At 44.4% G+C, this 18,876-nt stretch overlaps 1 protein-coding gene across 1 annotated transcript in view; it reads right to left on the bottom strand.

Annotated features, from left to right (window-relative positions):
• The window catches only part of LOC116639946 (putative tetratricopeptide repeat protein 41), an 87,219-nt gene that overhangs the window by 44,104 nt on the left and 24,239 nt on the right, over positions 1-18,876 (bottom strand). The window contains exons 5-9 of the mRNA XM_032416699.1: positions 14,406-14,566; positions 11,495-11,936; positions 7,934-8,173; positions 1,808-2,006; positions 788-966 (exon numbers count right to left, since the gene is read on the bottom strand). Of these exons, the coding sequence (XP_032272590.1) occupies positions 788-966; positions 1,808-2,006; positions 7,934-8,173; positions 11,495-11,936; positions 14,406-14,566 (1,221 nt within the window). The remainder of the gene's footprint in view (positions 1-787; positions 967-1,807; positions 2,007-7,933; positions 8,174-11,494; positions 11,937-14,405; positions 14,567-18,876) is intronic.

Below are 18,876 nucleotides of genomic sequence, written 5' to 3' on the forward strand. Positions count from 1 at the left end.
CATCCTTGACAATAATTGCGCATCTCCAGGATGCAGTGAGGGGCCCTGGGGGGCGGGGGGAGTTGGGGCGCTGTGAGCAGACAGAGGGAGCACAGAAAGCAGCACAAGTGCGGAGGGAACATCTGAAATGATTCAGGGCTTGCATCTGTTTTGTTTGAACTGTCAGCTGGTCACACAGGAAAGCCGTCGATGGAGCAACAACAGTGCCCGAGGCCCTCGGGAAGCAGGGCACATATGCAGATGCTTCAAAAGGAGGTCAAGGCTGGAACTACAGAAGGCGGAGAAGATGCTAGGAGTGCGGTTGAGGCCATGAGAAAATAGAGAGAGGAAGAATGCGAGGGACGGAGCCTCAGAAAACAGCCACAGCAAGAGACAAAAAGGAACTATCTCAAAACTAACGCTTTTCCGGGGCACCTGGGGGGCTCAGTCGTTAGGCGTCTGCCTTTGGCTCAGGTTGTGGTCCCGGGGTCCTGGGATCGAGCCCCACATTGGGCTCCCTGCTCAGCGGGAAGCCTGCTTCTCCCTCTCCCACTCCCCCTGCTTGTGTTCCCTCTCTTGCTGTGTCTCTCTCTGTCAAATGAATAAATAAAATATTTTTTTAAAAAAAAACCTAACACTTTTTCTCCATTTCCTATCTTCGGAAACTGTTGGCTTAAGTTGTAGGTAGGAGTACTCAGAGAGGTCTGCTGGAATGACCAGAATTCTGTGGGGAAACAGGAGAACAGTAACTCTTGGCCACGTTACATCCCAGCAAAACGGACTATTGCACCATAGCGACTCATTGTACCTGAGAGGGTATGTCTCTTCTTCACTTTATGGCACTTATCGGCTTTAATCTTGGCCACCGTGAATAAATAGGCCCCAGCAGCATCGTATCCAACTTCTGCTAACACATTCCAGTAGTGGATGAGGTGCAGCCTTGTCCAGAAGCTTGGGTTTTGGATCTTTGATATAAAGTCTGTGATACTTGCAACACGAAGTATTAATGTAAGTCATTTTAGTATTTCATGTCTTGAAGGAAACTATTCTTCTATTTGCCCCATTCCATCAGCCTATTCATAAACTCCTTAACTACTATGACTTTGGTAGGTCACCAGATAAATGTGAGCCTGTCACTCTTAAGCAGTCAAAGCCATTGCCACTCATCTGTTCATGAGGCCGCCTCCTCCAGGCAGGCTCCCTGAATCTACCAGGCAGAGCAAGCCCCTCCCTCTCCCAAGCTTGCCGACTCTGGGTCTTTGCTCTAGTGAAGCACTGACCCCCATGTGTAGCTCTTTTCTGGCTCCATATACTCCCCACTAGATAGAACTGTATCTCATTCCCACCTGCATCCCCAGAGCCTACAAGAGCTGGGATTCAGAGTGAGTAGATGATACATGTTTGCCAAGGGGTACATAAGAGGACAAGAAGGAAGCGGGGGGGACAGAGAGGGGTAGACAGGAGGGAAAAGAAAGAAAGGGAAGGCAGGGTCTAGCAGGAGAATGTGGTCAGTCCTTTATCCTAGCCCATCTACAAGTCCTTCTGTCTCTGGAATCCTCCTAACTTTGAGAGGAAACCCTGTGGAGTCAATTAGGGCAGGGAAGGGAACACTCTGAGAGCCAGATGATCAAACAGAGCAACACTAGGAATCCATCAGCCACAGAAGGGGATGCCAAATGAGGGGCCCATCTGAAGGAATGAACAGGTGGTTGACCAAGTAAGTGAATGAATGTGCCCTGCTTAAGGGAAACGTGGGCATGTCAGCACAGTGATTAGCAAAGGACGGAGATCTGCTCGAACGCCACCATATAGAAAGGACAAGCCTTACCTGGGGCTTGAGAGGAAGCTGCACAAGTCCCCCCAGGAGCCGCTCATTTTCATGTGCCATGGCAGCTCCTCATACACTCTCCAGAAAGCCGTCTGCCGTTGGAAGAAACGGACTAAGACTCGGTGGAAATGTGTTTTCCTGTGATTCGTTGGGTTCTGAAAGGTATATGGACTGCTTTCTCTGACAGGAGTGAGCACACCTATTGACAAATCAATTACAGTGGAATGCATCTGACTTCTTAGTATAGGAAAACACTATAGCAGATAACAGCTCTGTGGTCATAATTAGATACAATAAACAGGGAGGTTGGAAAAAACCCTGAAATATTAAAAATGTATCTTCTTATAAGTCCATCCGAATTTACCAAAGAATTAGTTACAGTTATGATCACTGACCCAGATTTTGAAAAGCTAGGGAGCATGCTCATTTTTCAGGCTCTCTTCCCCTCCCCCCAAGAAATGTGTGTAACCTACTTTTTTCTATTTTAAATATACATCATGGTTGCCACCTACATAAGCACTTTCAAATATGTGAGGACATGCAGTTTGGAGAAGTTAGTCTGCACCTGGGTCTCACAGAGGCCAAGGGGAAGCTGAGCAAACTAATGACAAATTGGACACTACAGCCAAGATTACTATATTTTCACTACCAGAGAAGTGATTCCAACAGATCATACTACCCAGAAACGAGCTCCTTAAAAACAAAACGGTTTTGTTGCATTAAAAGCTTAGAGATAGGGGCGCCTGGGTGGCTCAGTTGGTTAAAAGCTTAGAGATACTTATCCTTGAAAGGCAAAATAGAAGTATTTTAAATGTTCTGCTTGAAGCTTTTCCTCCAAGATGAATCACTCTGCTGGATGGCCCACCAAGCCCAGCTCTTCATAAGAGCCGTAATAGAAGGTGAGCCCATTGTTCTGCGTTTCCATTGGAATGAATTCCATGTTTTCTACATGCTTGGAGAGACTTCATGCTAGCTGGTGGCATGTAGAGTGATTCAGAAACCCATGGAAGAAGAAGGAAACTCCCCTCTTCCACTGAGCAAGGCAAGGGCAATTTTGTGGGTCATAAATAGGGAAGGGGGCTGGGGAATGAGAGAGAAAGAGAACTGGGACAAATATCACCCTGCATCCAAGATTTAGAGTATTAAACACAATACTTAAAGTGCACAGAACACTGTCATAGAAAACAGAGTTTATCTTTTTACAAAATAACCGTGTGAGATATGAAAGGATATGAAAATCTGTGATTTTCCCATGTAATTTTACATGTCAACTTTACTGGACAAAGGGATGCCCAGAGGGCTGGTTGGGTATTATTTTAGGGTGTGTCTGTGAGGGTGTTTCTGGAAGAGATTCGCATTTGAACCGGTAGATGGAGTAAAAATCGCCCTTACCAATGCAGATAGGCATCATCCAATCTGCTGAGGGCCAGAATAGAAAAAAGGCAGAGGAAGGCGAGCTTATTCTCTGCTGGAGCTAGAATCTCTGACTTCTCAGAGCTTCTAGTTCTCGGACCTTTAGACTCAGACTACAACTTACAGCATTGGCTCCCCTGGTTCTCAGGCCTTGGACTTGGACTGGAACTCTACCAACAGCTTTCCTGGGCCTCCAGCTTGTAGATGGCAAGATCCTGAGGCTTCCCAATCTCCATAATTATGTAAGCCAAACCCTCACAATCTTTTTCTAGAGATCTATATAGAGATATATAGAGATAGAGATCTAATCCTATTGGTCCTGTTTCTCTGGAGAACCCTGGCTAATCCAATCCCCATATGACAAAGCTACTTAAACTCAGAGGGACCAGGTGCTTGGAGAGACTTCATGCTAGCTCGTGGCATGTAGAGTGATTCAGAAACCCATGAAAGAAGAAGGAAACTCCCCTCTTCCACTGGGCAAGGCAAGGGCAATTTGTGGGTCATAAATAGGGAAGGGGGTTGGGGAATGAGAGAGAAAGAGAACTGGGACAAATATCACCCTGCCTCCAAGATTTAGAGTATTAAACACAATGCTTGAAGTGCACAGAACTTTCAGTCTGGCCAGCCCATGATTGAAGAAGCAAGATTCAAACCTTCTGACTCAATTCCAGTGCTCCTCCAATTGCATGAGATGTGAGGAATGGCTCAACCACAGCATCATCCGTACATACAAAGTTTAGTACAATCCTCACAGACTGATTGGCTGACATTTCTGTGGTATTGTTCTCTCTCATGACAGGCTAGATTATGCTGTGTGAACAGATGACCCCAAAATCTCAGTGACTTAAAACAGCAAAGGTTTATCGTGCCATCACAGGTTGGCTGGACCTCCAAATCCAGCTCTGCTCACTCTGGGACTGAGAGACCAGCCACCATCTTGAACATTGTCAGGAGCTCCAACCATTGGACAGAACTGGTCACAAGATGCCACCCAATAAAGGGACTGGGAAGTACTTCCCATGGTGGGTGGAGGGGCTGGAAATACTGGCAATTGGCTGTCATGGCCACCACAGTGGTTATCACTGTGCCAGATACTACATTAAGTACCTTACATTAAGCATACTGAACATTTTTAATACCCTCAAGGTAAATACTGTGATTATCCCCATTTTGAAGGTGAGAAACTGAGTCTTAGAAAGTTAAGCACCTTTCACAAGGTCATGCCAATTCTGTCAGATTCTAAAGTCTTTGCTCTTAACAAGAAATTGTTTATAATAGAAGCCATGGTGATTGCCAGTAGGAAAGAAGGTAGACTCTGCCAAGCAGCATACAGGCCTGGGAGTGAGGGAAAGACCGTGAAATGAGGCTGCTCCTCTACCATGACCACAGCATCACCTGCAGGTAGCTCATAACTCTTCTCCTGTGCTCAGACCTCCAGATCCTGATTCCACTGCAGGCAAACACTAGAGACTGACATTTAGTATTGGCTCTCAAAACAATGGATATGGAAGCTTCTAGAAACAGCAGGGCCAAAAAACCAACTGTCAGGAACAGCTGTGCATTCATTCAGCAAACATCTATTGAATGGGGGCGCCTGGGTGGCTCAGTTAGTTAAGCATCTGCCTTCGGCTCAGGTCCTGATCCCAGGGTCCTGGGATCGAGTCCCGCATCAGGCTCCTTGCTCAGTGGGGAGCCTGCTTCTCCCTCTCCCTCTGACCCTCCCCCTGCTCATGCTCTCTCTCTCTCTCTCTCAAATAAATAAGTAAAAAAAATCTTTAAAAAACAAAACATCGGGGCGCCTGGGTGGCTCAGTCGTTAAGTGTCTGCCTTCGGCTCAGGTCATGATCCCAGGGTTCTGGGATCGAGCCCCGCATCGGGCTCCCTGCTCGGCGGGAAGCCTGCTTCTCCCTCTCCCACTCCCCCTGCTTGTGTTCCTTCTCTCACTGTGTCTCTCTCTGTCAAATAAATAAATAAAATCTTTAAAAAAAAAAAAAATCTATCGAATGTAACTGGAATAGGGCCCAGGGAATTCAGACCTGCTTAAAGGTATCTGATGAAATGGAAGAATCCTTAGACCAACAGAATTCAAGACCACCAGGTGATTTGCATGGGTCATTTTGGGAAAGATGGTAGATAAAAGGCCACAGGGGAGACAGATGAGTCAAACAAAGGGAGAATTCATAATGGCTAACATTTCTCAAGAATTTACTACGGGCCAGGCCCACTCTAAGTACTTGTAATTACATGAATTAGTGATTGAATGCTTGCTTACTAGTAATAATGCTCTGAGGTTGGTTCACTTATTATTTTACAAAAGAGGAACCTGAGTACAGAGTAATGAAATGATGTAGCCAAGTCTTCAGCTAGAAAGTGGGAAAGCCAAGGCTCTCCCCCAATCTAGCATCAGGACCCCATTTTTACCTGTTACCATAGACTGGGTTTTCGGAGCTTTTACAGGGTGAGGGGTTCTAAGAAGAAAAGGAAGGGGCTCTTTCCAGGAAGGGCTCCCTGAGACCCTGAAGAAGGACAGAGTTTGGGAGAGGAAGCTTGTATGGCTCAGGTCTCCTAGAAAACACCTATTCCCCCTTTGGACAGCAGCACCATCCTGACACCTAGAGGTCTGGCTGCCATGGGACAAAGGGAGAGGGACCTCAGCATGAGGCTTTGTTTTCTCACGGTGAGCCTCACAGGGGCAGTTGGGAGGTACCCACATCAGCAAGCACAAACCAGAAGGGCCTCTCTGGGATGACTATAGCCAACAGATGGGGGAGCCCATGGAACACTGCTCAGGGACTCCTACAGACACCTGGAGCAGGTGAGGACTTTCTAGGAGGCAGGTGGAAACCAGAATTGAAATGACCTAGCCTAGTCGGAGGATGTTCTCTATACACAAGGAATAAAGGAAATGATGTATGTGAAGTGGCTGGCACAGCGAAAGCACTAAATAAAAAGTGGTGGCCGTGATGGCCGGGGGCGACAAGCTACGCTAATGATCTAGAAGCACTAGAAGAGCATCTCCCAGGTTTTCGGCTCTCCTCCCTAATTGCCCTTTTCCTTTCCAACCCCACTAATATGCATGCACGCACACATGCACATGCACATGCGCACACACTCACACACGGGCACCCCCACACAAAGTATGCAAAACCAGAGAATCCTCAGCTCTAGTACCAGAAGGGGAAAGAGGTTGTTCTATCACAGCCCAGGGATCAAAGCATGCCTCTAAAGCGTGTTTGATAGGAGCAATTTAAGTTACAAATTGAATATAATACCAGACTATTAATCTCAAAGGAAAGAAGCATGCATGCACATGCATGTGACTAAGAGACTAGTCTGTCCCAAAATGATGTCAAAAGATAGCCCTTTACCAAAAATATCATCGCAGACTCAAGTCCTCTAGCCCTAGCTTTGGGATCATTTTTCTCCTTGTAGTTTGTGCTTGCTTCCCATGCTCAGGCCACATGGAAGTGAATTATTGCAATTACAATTCCCCGTGCCTCCAGGAAAGATGTATTCACGTCCTGATTCTACAGCATGACAAGCTGGGGTTTTTTTTCTGACAATAGTGAGTATTGCCAGCAGTGCTTTATTTTGGGGCTCACAGTGCAGAGAAGGGGTACAGCCTATACCCAGAATTTAAACAGCCACGCCATGGCCCTTTCGTTCCTGCACCTCCAAGAGTGTTACTGTTCTTTGGGAAAATGAAGAGCCCGGGTGCGCTGCAAACCATCAGAGGCCAAGTGAACAGAGGAGCTGACATCACACCTAGAAACATCCTCATTCCTCACCCTGCTCTCTTTGCCACATTATGTAACTTCAGAGGTGGTGGGAATGATGACAATGTAGGAGGGAAACAGTGGAAAGGATTTATCTTTTTAAAAAAGAAAGTGAAAGAGGACATAGTAAACTTAAAAGGAAATTTGTGCAGAGCTTAGCATCTTTGCAGAGGCTGTGATTTAAAGGTTTTTTTTAAGTCCTCACACCTGAAGTTCTCTGTATGAATAGAGTGCTCTGCCTCTAGGTCAAGTGTCTGTGATTGCCACCGTGTCTCAGATTCAGACCTGCTGTCCTTTCAGAGGGGATAGAATTTGATTTCAGAATTAGGGCAGAGACTGCTAATGCCTACCCAGTAACGATGTCCCTCATCTTTGTTAGTGACAGACGCCCACCGTGGTTTAAGGTAGCAACACATCTGTTGAAACCTCCATTTGCCAACTTCCCTGTATCTAGCGGTGGCCAAACAATAAAGTTCTGGAGACACAGTGGAAATGTTGGTGGAAACCTGGGAAAGCTCTTTAAAAGTAAATGCAAGCCCTTCTTCTTCTCTTCATCCTTCCTGTTGCCCGAAATGCAATAGCTGGAGCTCCAGCAGCCATGCTGCTTCCAGCAGTCACGAACAGGAGGTGACCTTGAGCAGGCAAGCTAGTGTGTGGATCAGGGACACAAAAGGAATGGGGTCCCAGATGACTATGTGGAGCCAATAGGATAACTACCTCCAGAAAGTTCTCATGTGAGAGAATAAATCCTGGGATGGAAGCCATTGATGTCAGGTCTCTGTTACTCACAAGTAGGTACAAGTATTAATTTATATCACCATGTTTATACATGTTTATAGATTCACTTCTACTTGAGAAATGCCAGCTACAAGTTTTCCCTTGCATGCAAACTTCCCTTTTCTTAGCTAGCAGGTACTCACACAGACTCAAGCCTTACCAAGAAGCTTGTGCTCCACAGCATTCCGCAGGGACTGGTGCCTGAAGTACAGGAGGCCATTGGGCTTCTCCTGGACCCAATGTCTGGTGGCATTGCGGAACGCAGCCCAGTGCAACGGGGTCACTTTGTAATGATCTCTGTAGCCCAGCATGTCCAAAATCTGGAATATCTCATCCTCAGTCAGTCCACAATGTGAGATGCTCAATAAGCACAGAGCATCGACCACCCAGCCATCCAGCGCTGTTAAGACAACGTAATGACAATGATGACAAAAAGAAGAGTTCCCACCTGCCAGGCATCATTCTAAATGTTTTATACGACTAACAACTTTTCTTTTAATCATCCTATAAGTAGATACTACCTAACTCTCCTGTCTTACAAATAAGACAAATAAAGCACAGAGAGGTTAAATAACTTACCCAGATCACACAGAAATAAGTGCAGAATGGGGATTTGAGCATAGACAACCTGGCTTCAGAGCCCAGACTTTCAGGCATTAAGTTATCATCTGTATTGGGCGCCTGGGTGGCTCAGTTGGTTAAGCAACTGCCTTCGGCTCAGGTCATGATCCTGGAGTCCCTGGATCGAGTCCCGCATCGGGCTCCCTGCTCGCGAGGAGTCTGCTTCTCCCTCTGACCCTCCCCCCTCTCATGTGCTCTCTCTCTCATTCTCTCTCTCAAATAAATAAATAAAATCTTAAAAAAAAAAAAAAAAAAGTTATCATCTGTATTGTCCCAACTAATACATCCATGCGAGCTACGGTTCCAAACTGGCAAGCTGGCCCATTATCATACCACTGAGCAGTCTTTCTTGAGATTTGCAAACATCCAATTTGCATGTATGGGTATGAATGGCTTTTCTGTACGGTTGCTCTCTCGCCACATTCACAGATACCCCTTGAGGCAGCTATACCCTTGACTCACCTGACCCTTAGATTTTTCAGCCAGAGCTGCATTTCCCACTGGCTTTATGATCAACCAACTCAAAAGAGACCCTTAAGGCCATTGAGAGAAACGACAGGGTCTGTCTTTCTAAATGGACTTCCTGTACTAGGATTGGGGCATGCATCTCAAACACCTGCAATCGTTTTTGTTTTTTTTTTTTAAGATTTTATTTATTTATTCATGAGAGAGAGAGAGAGAGGCAGAGGGAGAAGCAGGCTCCCAAGGAGCAGGGAGCCGAATGCGGGACTCGATCCCAGGACCCTGAGATCATGACCTGAGCCGAAGGCAGACGCTTAACCATCTGAGCCACCCAGGTGCCCCCAAACACCTGCAATCGTTAAGCAGAGGCAGCTGCTCAGCCCCAGCTGTGCAAGCTTCTTCTGAGGTTGACCCGAGTTTGACCAAGTTCTTCTTGGACCTGTGGCTGAGTGCCCTGGACTTGAGGACGGGTCAGTGGGCAGTGCTAAGAGGAGGAAAGTCAGCCAGGAAAAGGAGTAGTCTCTCGGAAGAAGGGGACCTGGGCTTTCCCGCACAATGCTGGACAACAAGGGACAGCCATGGGTACAGCCATGGGTCACTTTGCCTGCGTGACCCTTCTCAGGGCACAAAGACCTTTTTTTCACCTCCTTGTAGGTGGGGGAGGGTACACTAAATTTGCAATCAATTTTATTTGCAGAAATGCATACTCTAGAGCAAAAAATGGGGCAGGACAATATGTTGTCATGCCAACCAATATATCTCTCAGTCCAAGCATTTTCTGCTTCTTTCCCCACCCCCACATCCCCATCCCTGCTCCATTCTAAATTCATCATCCTTCAGAGAAGGTTATTGTAGCAGAAACTCAAGTTTCAGAAGAGACTTTTGAAGCTCATAGCAGAGATAACAGCCTTGAGAATAAACATTCCTTCTCAAAAGACTGACTCTTGAATATCAAAAAACAAACTCCTGGGGCGCCTGGGTGGCTCAGTCGTTAAGCGTCTGCCTTCGGCTCAGGTCATGATCCCAGAGTCCTGGGATCGAGCCCCACATCAGGTTCCCTGCTCGGCGGGAAGCCTGCTTCTCCCTCTCCCACGCCCCCCTCCTTGTGTTTCCTCTCTCGCTGTGTCTCTCTCTGTCAAATAAATAAAATCTTTAAAAAAAAACAAAAACAAAAAAAAACAAACTCCTGACCAACTCATGGAATAAATTTTTTAACCACAAACAACAGACTCAGTTACAGGATGAGCTAAGGAAGACTGAACCAAGAAAGGTGGAGGAGACAGTGAGGAAAGAGAGCAATGGAGTTGCTCAGGTGGATTTCTGTGAAGGGGCCTATGCCATCCCCGGAACCCAGGCTGTGAGCAGGGAGAGAGGACCCACCAGACAGACGCACTTGGGGACCCAGGAGTACAGAGAGCCTGCACTCTGCTTCCCATTGGGAGCCTAGAAGACAGCAGCAGCTCTGCAGATCTCCCGATGCCCTCAGAACCAGACAGCAGAAATCACTATGGGGAGACCTACAGAGCCAGGAGCTCCAAGCGTGCAGTGAGCAACCAATGTGCTCTGTCAGGAATGTTCAGTACCCACAAGACTGTAGGCTCCAGAAGGGTGCAGATGTTAGTAGAGGAGAGGGGCCTCCTCACATTAAGGTGGCTGATGGCAGCGTAGAGCAAACAACTCAAGAACAGATGGGAACACAGGTGTCTTAGAAGATGCCAAAATTGGAGGAACGTCAGTATCTGTGGACCATCTGGGGCCATGACCACCTCAGTGGAAGACAGCAGGGACAGATGACAACTGAGGACACCCAGCAGCAAGGCCCTCAGATTTAAGCTCAACCCAAAAGAGACACAGGAAGGACACAAATCCTCGCTTGACTGAAAAACACCCTGAATTGTCCGAAAACAAGCTAAATTGATGGAATTAACCTAGATTAACTGAATTTGGTTTCTGCCATCACTTGGACTATAGGCTCAAAAGAATTGAGTTATAGAAATAATAAAGGCCGGGGCGCCTGGGTGGCTCAGTCGGTTAGGTATGCGACTCTTGGTTTTGGCTCAGGTCATGATCCCAGTCCTGAGATTAAGCCCTGCATAAGGCTCTGGGCTCAGCACAGAGTCTGCTTGTCCCTCTCCCTCGCTTCTCCCTCTCTCCCTCTCTCCCTCATTTTCTGTCTTGCTCATAAATATTTTTTAAAAAGAAAGAATAAAGGCCCATTTCTTAGACTCCTAAAAAACGTGCCTAATACAATTCTCTTTACAGTCAACACAGAGCTCCCTACACAGGATTGTTGGATTTAGCAAGTTAAAATACAGAGCATGCAGTTAAATTTGAAATTCAGATAAACAACAAATTGATTTTTGGTATAAGTATAGCTCATGCAATAATTTGGGATATACTTCTGATGGAATTATCTATCTGTAATTCAACTAATTTTTAATATAAGTATGTCCCATGCAATAATTGAGGCATACTTTTACTAAAAGATTATTTGTTCTTTATCTGAGATTACAATTTAACTGGGCATCCTGTATTTTCTCTGACAACTTTATCCTTAGACCCTCCTCCTCTGGGTCATCCACCATATATCTTTCTCCCCATGGGCTCCAGCTGGTTGTCAACACTGGCCAAGGCCTACCTTCTCCTGAAGCCACTGTGTCTGAATTGGCCCTTTTTGGTATGAAAGTCCAGCTATAGTCTTCAATCCAGCGTTTCAGAATCAATTCCCAGAGCTCCTGAATGGAGACCACCTCCAAGTACTCCTTCAGACACTGATACTCATCTCGGTAGATTCTACATTCTCTCAGCTCATTTGCTAGGATTGTGAGTTTTAAAGGATTCAGGTTCATTCTTTTCCTCAAAGTGTGTTTGCTCTGTCGGAGCGGATCTTTGTTGGGAATGAAGAGATACTGTTGAAAGATGTTTAGTTTCACTTCTTCGTCTCCTACGCTCAGGAGCTCCACTGTCCTCACATCTGGGCGGGCACACAGCGACTTGTACGACAGGCTGGAGGAGACAGTGCTCATGATAAATTTGCAATGAGGAGGCAGTAAGCATGGCAGCCAAGAGAAATCTTTTACCTGATGGAGAAAGTCAAAGACATTGGGAATCTTTAAAGACTTTAAAACTACTTTGCTGATGGTTTTTAAACTTAGAGTAGCTGGAATAGAGGGAGTAAGTACAGAGTAAAGGCTGGGGTTAAGGTTATTAACAGTAAGTTGGATAGCAAACAATATGGTGATTAAGAAAATACCCACTCTCACCCCACAGAACTGTATTTGACTGACTCATCCATCTGTTTTGAATTTGATAGTACAAATACGACCTCTAAAAAGAGATTCCTACAAACAAGTAATCCGACAAATCATGGGCTTCTGAAGAATGACCTACAGTGATGGCCAAAGGAAACCTAACACTACAAACTGAACCATTTGACTGAAAAAGAGAACACTGTTTTATGCTGAAGAATCGTTGCTTTATACCGCAATACTATCGTAAGTAAATGGCTTTATTTCGGAATAAAATAAACACCTAATCAGATCTTTTTAGATTCCTTTAACAGCTTTTCCCACCCCTCGCAACTACCATAATAATAATAAGAGCAACTATCAAACACTGACCACTTACTCTGAGCCTGGCACCATGTGGAATGTGTCTTCAGGTACTAACTGTATTAGTTAAAGACTTTTATTTTTTGTGTCTTCTGATAGTTTGCCATCTCTCAGGGGCCTTACAGATCCAGAAGAAACTGCTCCTCCCAAGACAAGTTAATTCCTGGGGGTGATGGACAGCTTGCCTGGAACATGCCTGTCATGTGCAGACCAGCCAATCCAAGACCACGCCCCCACCCGCCTTCCTATCTGCCTCTCACTCACCAACCCAGTATTTCCCTGACCTACATCATCCCAGGGCCGGGGACCAGACAACCAGGGACAGTCCCTATGCCACAAAGCCTGCTGGAATTGTACAAACTAGCCAATCCTGAATGGTTTACTCTGCCTTTCCCAAGGGAACCCCCATAAAGGCTTTGGCCTGGGCCTTCTCCTGGCTCCTATCTTCTGCCTCCTGGCCACCGTGATACTCCCCCCGGGGCCCTGTATGACATGGTGTGTCTCCTTGTCTTAGGAAATATAAGTCATAATTTCTTCTTTCAATGGCCCTGGCTTCTCCATGTTGTCACTCAGTCATCCTCCTGTAAATCAAATCCCAGTTATAGTTTTAATACGCCAACTCATTGAGTCCTCCTAACAACCCTCTAGATAGGCAGAGGAGGAAACTGCAAAACAGGGGGGCTAAATGTCATATCTAATTCATTCTGATAGTACGCAGCAGAGCTGGGGTTGAAACCAAGGGTCTGGCTCCCTAGGCAGGCTCCTAACCACTGCTCTACACTGGGGCAGGTAACAGCCTAGACAGTCCCTCCTCCTCCCACAGAGCTCTGCCTGGAGCCCTTCTTCCAGGGAGCCTTCCCCAAAGGCCAAGTCCCTTCATTAGAAGCTCTCACGACACTGTATACTGATCCTTGGCAGCCCCTGTCACAGTTGCAATCTTATACTTGTTTGTGTAATCGCATCATTAACATCTGCCATCCCCTGCTAGAACGAAAGTCCCATTTGTTTGCAGGGACCATGTCGGACTCTGCTTACAGTGCTTTTCCCATAGTGAGTGGTCAATAATTACTTGTTGAATTGATGGTGCTTGCTGTGTATTAAATTAAGAAGCAGATTACAAAATAATATGATGTGTAACTTCATTGACATAAGCATCAATGAGTATGTATAGACATCCATAGAAAAAAGAAGGCTATACTCCAAAATGCTGAGCAGTGGGGAGACTATGAGTATACTTAATTTTCTGTGTTCTTGTTCTTTATCATATTCTCTATAAGAAACATAGATTACTTACATAATTTACAAGTCCATGTGTTTTTAAGTTTTAGAGAAAATGCTTCACAAAGTAATGACTGATACTAAGGTGTATTAGAGGTTCCACGGATCCAATATCACCTCCAGCAGGATAAAAACTACAGAGCAACCAATTTGGTATGTGCAAAATCAGTGTAGATGAGGCAGATCAAAATACACAATATAAAGAAAATACTAGGGGCTCAACAAATGCTTGGTAAAAGTATAAAATAGGGAGGCAGGGGGCAGAACCAGGCGGGAGTAAAGGCCACAGTTTCTAGAACCAGACTGCCCACATCTGAATTCTGAGTCTACCACCATCTTCAGATGTCCTATAAAGCCACCTAACATCTCCACACTCTGTTCCCTCTGTGTAAACAGGGACGATGATCACAGTCTCTCTTTCATAGGCTTCTTCTGAGAATTCTATCCGTTGATATTTCTAAAGTTCCTAGAAGGGTGCCTGGCCCACAGTAAGTGCCACCACAGAAGTATTTGTTCAAGGAAACGGAGAGCAGTAAACATAAGCAATGCTGGCTGTAGCTATAGATAATGCAATGGAAAGATGTTACGGACATTCTAAATTATGGGGTTTTCTTTTTATAAAACAGCAATAAAATAGGCATTATTTTTAAAAGAGATTACCTTCTGTCCTGAAATCCCATAAATGCCAATCAATTCTTCAATTCCATCCAGGACAAGTATACATGGCTTTAAACTGATGGAAGCAATGAAGACTTCCACAAGAAGTGGAAAGACCAGCGCATTTGAGTCTCCGTTAAGAAGATCAGTTTTAAGCTGAGTACCTAGAGCACAGGAATTTGCTCAAATTAGGCGAAAATGTTTCCATCACTGCTAGAATATGTTAATGGGATGGGGAGGCGGAAGGGGCCGGGAACAATGAGCGCTATTCACAGCTGTACAGCTGACACGTATAGGTATATGTGTGATTAGCAGCCTAAAAATATTCAACCCAAAAGGGATAATGGTATTTACCACCAGATGTCTCCTATACATTTTCAGGATTTTATATAAAAAAATATTTTGTATGATCCAAAGCATTACTCTTGTTCTCCAAAATGCAAAAATAGATCATGTTACAAAGAGTTGGATGGGGAGGAAGAGAAGTCTACATGGTCTGTGAAGTTTCTGCAGCTCTGTAAAGTCAGGGGGTTCTCTAGGGGCCTCCGCCACCACCCCCGGGTGGTCCTCCCCCCTGGCGCCTAGACTCTTCGCTCCTTGCCCACATTAAACCTGACATAACCAATCCTAAATTACTCTACCCACAATATTGGACCCCAGACCTTGGATTCTGGAAATTATCAGGGAGAATTAGGTAATGAACCAGCAAAGGGTACAGGATGTAATACGAGGACCACTTTCAAACTCTGGTTAAGTGACATTGTAGTAGCGACACAAAATTGTAATCAGCTACCTAATACTCTTTTTTTTTTTTAAGATTTATTCATTTATTTTAGAGAGAGAGAGAATGCATGTCCTGGGGATGGGGGGTGGGGGGGAGCAGAGGGAGAGAGAGAGAATCTTGAGCAGGTTCCATGCCTAGCCTGGAGCCCAACACGGGGCTCGATCTCATGATCCTGAGATCACAACCTGAGCCAAAACCAAGAGTCTGACGCTCAACCAACTGAACCACCCAGGCGCCCCTCAACTACCTAATACTCTAAGGATATTTTACTACATACAACTTTGATCTTGCTTTTATTTTTCAAAGGCAACGTTTCCCATAGAAATTTAGGCATATTAGAATCTAGAAAACCAAGTTATGTAAAGAAGCTTTAATGGATTTAGTCTCTCAGATGCATTAAGATTCTGTTAGAAGCATTGAGAATAATTATGTTTAACAACTACTTACTGGCTGCCTGTTATGCGCAAGGTGCTGTGCTAGCTGCCAAGAGGAGATAAAATGATCTATAAGATAAAGTCAAGGAGTTAAGGGAAGTGAAAATGGGTTCTGTACAGAAATAACCACGTTTGAAGGCAGAATATGAGTCTGAAGGTGACTGGGGTTTGATGCACAACCATCACAATAAGGAAGTTTCGTGCAGAAGACATTTGAGATGAGCCTTGAAGAATGCACAGGTAGAGATGAGGGCAAGGGTATATCAAGCAAGACAAGGCAGAGGGGAAGGTCTGGAGAAGGAAAGTACATGAACATTCAAAAAACAGGAAGTTGATTAGAGCAGTGGAACTCAACAGGGGAGGCCCGGGGATTCTAGACGTCCTACAACACGGGACATTCACGCACAATGACGCTGTGTCCTGGGGTCTACCTGACTTCCAAATGTTCTGTCAGTCACGTAAGGGGGGTGGGGGGAACCTTACTAATTACTTCACCTAGAAACCAACTCCATTTTCATGTAAACGCAAAGTAATTTGCACAGATTTAAAACACATCGAATTTTCTAGGAATACAACTACCATATAAAGTGATGGAAGATTATATATTGCTTCGCCTGAAATGATACCAAGATTTGTTCGCCACTTCAGAAAATCCTAGCCCTGATAGGAATATTGCTCATAATGCTTGAACCTTGAATATAACACACCAGTGCCAGTCTGTGCTAACAGCTATCACTTCCATGGTCATTTTCCATAGAGAGGCAGGCACCTGCCTACTCCACTGTGGCCTCCGCTGGAACCATGTCCGAGCATTTACATATTGAAAAACATGTTATTTTATAATAAATTACTTTATCTTTCTCCTTTACATTGTAGTAGAGGGTAGTGTGCGTCTTCTTGTTATTGAGGTAAAAATTACATATACTATTACATTAGTTTCAGGCGTACAACATAATGATTCGATATTTGTATACACTACAAAATGATCACCACCGTAAGTCTAGTGACCACCCAGCACCACACAGATACAAAAACATTTTTTTCAGGGCATCTGGCTGGCTCAGTCATAGGGTATGCAACTCTTAATTTCAGGGTTGTGAGTTCAAACCCCATGTTGGGCATGGAGCCTACTTAAAAATTTTTTTTAAAAGAATTTAAAAAAAATTTTTTTTCTTGTGATAAGAACTTTTAAGATGTACTCTTACCCACTTTGAAATATGTAGTACAGGATTATTAACTATAGTCACCATGCTATACATAACATCACCGGGACTTACCTATCTTACAACTGGACATATTGATTTTTAAAGATATTTTTGTATTAGCAAATGACCATAAAATTAATGACTTGAAGGTTATATATGAATGTGAGACATAAAGGAGGAGAAGGAATCAAAAAAGATAGGGGCACCTCTCTGGCTCAGTCAGCGGAGCGTGCAACTCTTGGTCTCGGGGTCATGAATCCAAATCCCATGTTGGGTGTAGAGATTACTTAAAAAAAAATAAAATCTTAAAAAAAAAGATGATTTGTGCTTGTGTCACACAATAAAAAATATTTTTCAAGAGCCAGAAGAGCACAATTCATCTTGGTGCTTCATCCTTTCAGTTTTTCGGAAGTATTTTCCCCCATATTTTTAAAGTATGGGCAATATCGAGACTTCAGGCCTTAAGTAACTGAAGTTTAGAGCAGGAGGATTCTGGAAATCATGTAGTCTAGTCCAAATCCTCATTTTGTAGGTAAGGAAACAGGCCTAGGAAGGTGAAGAAACTTGAACACAAATCAGTGGGAGCTTTAAAAACACCGACTGGGCTAATAGTTTTCTTGCAAACAACACACCATCATTTAAAGATTACTCCATTTGAGTTTTCAAGCTGTGTGGGTCACCACCAGTGTGTACGATTCACCAGCACTCATATGTGGAAGGCATGCACTGCTCACCTCTTGCATGAAGCTGGCTTACAGAGGCTAAGTGACAAAACGGAGGTGAATGAACCTCAGAAAATACACACAGCCTAACAATCATAAAGCATAATATCACTCAGAATAATCAGCAAAAAAATAATCCCAGACAAAAAAAGGAAAAAAAAAAAACCTCAAGGAAGATACTTACAGATTGAGATCTATGTACACAAAGGAAAGCATTGGTTCCGTGTTTTTAAAATCCCATTTGGGGTAATTTGAATTATTTTTCCTCAAAATAATATTGAAGACAGTCAGAATTACTAGCAGTGGAAAATGATCCTAAACATGTCTCTTTATTCTGTTAGGGCCAAACTGTCTCTATGCAATGACAGTGGCCTATTGCCTAATTTAAATAGTAACATCTCAAGTGTTCAAAGACCCAGTCAGGATAGGTAAATTTATGGGGAGAGAAAAGAAGTCAATTGATACAATTTCAGAATACTTTGTAACAAAATGACTTAGTGATTGACTGATTTTTTTCAGTTTTGGGCAGTGTTATCTCTTGCCATTCAATAAGGATTTATTGAGAAACTTCTGTATTAGGCCCTGTGTCAGGCACAGAGTGGGACAATGTCCAATAAAATAGACATGGCTCAAACACATGTTATTTTTGATGTTGTTTATATGCATGAGTATAATGTTTTTATTATTTTTAAGCTAAGCTTTTTGTCTTACTTGTTTGAAAAAATGAACTTCTCTGTGCCACAGTAAGAAAAAAAAAATAGACACGGCTCCCTGCACTCCCAGGACTATAAAGGGATACAGTAACACAAATAATGACAGGACCATGTATAAGTCATGCGGGACCAGGACAACAAGCTCACAGTCCTTGAAGGGAGACACCCACATAAACTAAAATACAATGGGACTGGGGCTATCCTTGCCACCTGACAGTTGGAGGTGAAGGAGAGAGGCATCCATCAGGCTCTCTTATTGAGAAGGTGCTCTCTATTATTTTTTTAAAGATTTTATTTTTAAGTACTCTCTACACCCAACATGGGGCTCGAACCCATGACCCCAAGATCAAGAATCACATGTTCCACCGGCTGAGCCAGCCAGGTGCCTCAAGAGGGTGCTCTTTAAAATAGGTCTGGGGTGCCTGGGTGGCTCAGTCGTTAAGCGTCTGCCTTCGGCTCAGGTCACGATCCCAGGGTCCTGGGATCGAGCCCCGCATCGGGCTCCCTGCTCGGCGGGAAGCTGCTTCTCCCTCTCCCACTCGCCCTGCTTGTGTTCCCTCTCTCGCTGTGTCTCTCTCTGTCAAATAAATAAATAAATAATCTTTTTAAAAAAGTA

The sequence above is a fragment of the Phoca vitulina genome, unplaced genomic scaffold (assembly GCF_004348235.1).
Source record: "Phoca vitulina isolate PV1807 unplaced genomic scaffold, GSC_HSeal_1.0 scaffold19, whole genome shotgun sequence".
Classification (NCBI taxonomy): domain Eukaryota; kingdom Metazoa; phylum Chordata; class Mammalia; order Carnivora; family Phocidae; genus Phoca; species Phoca vitulina.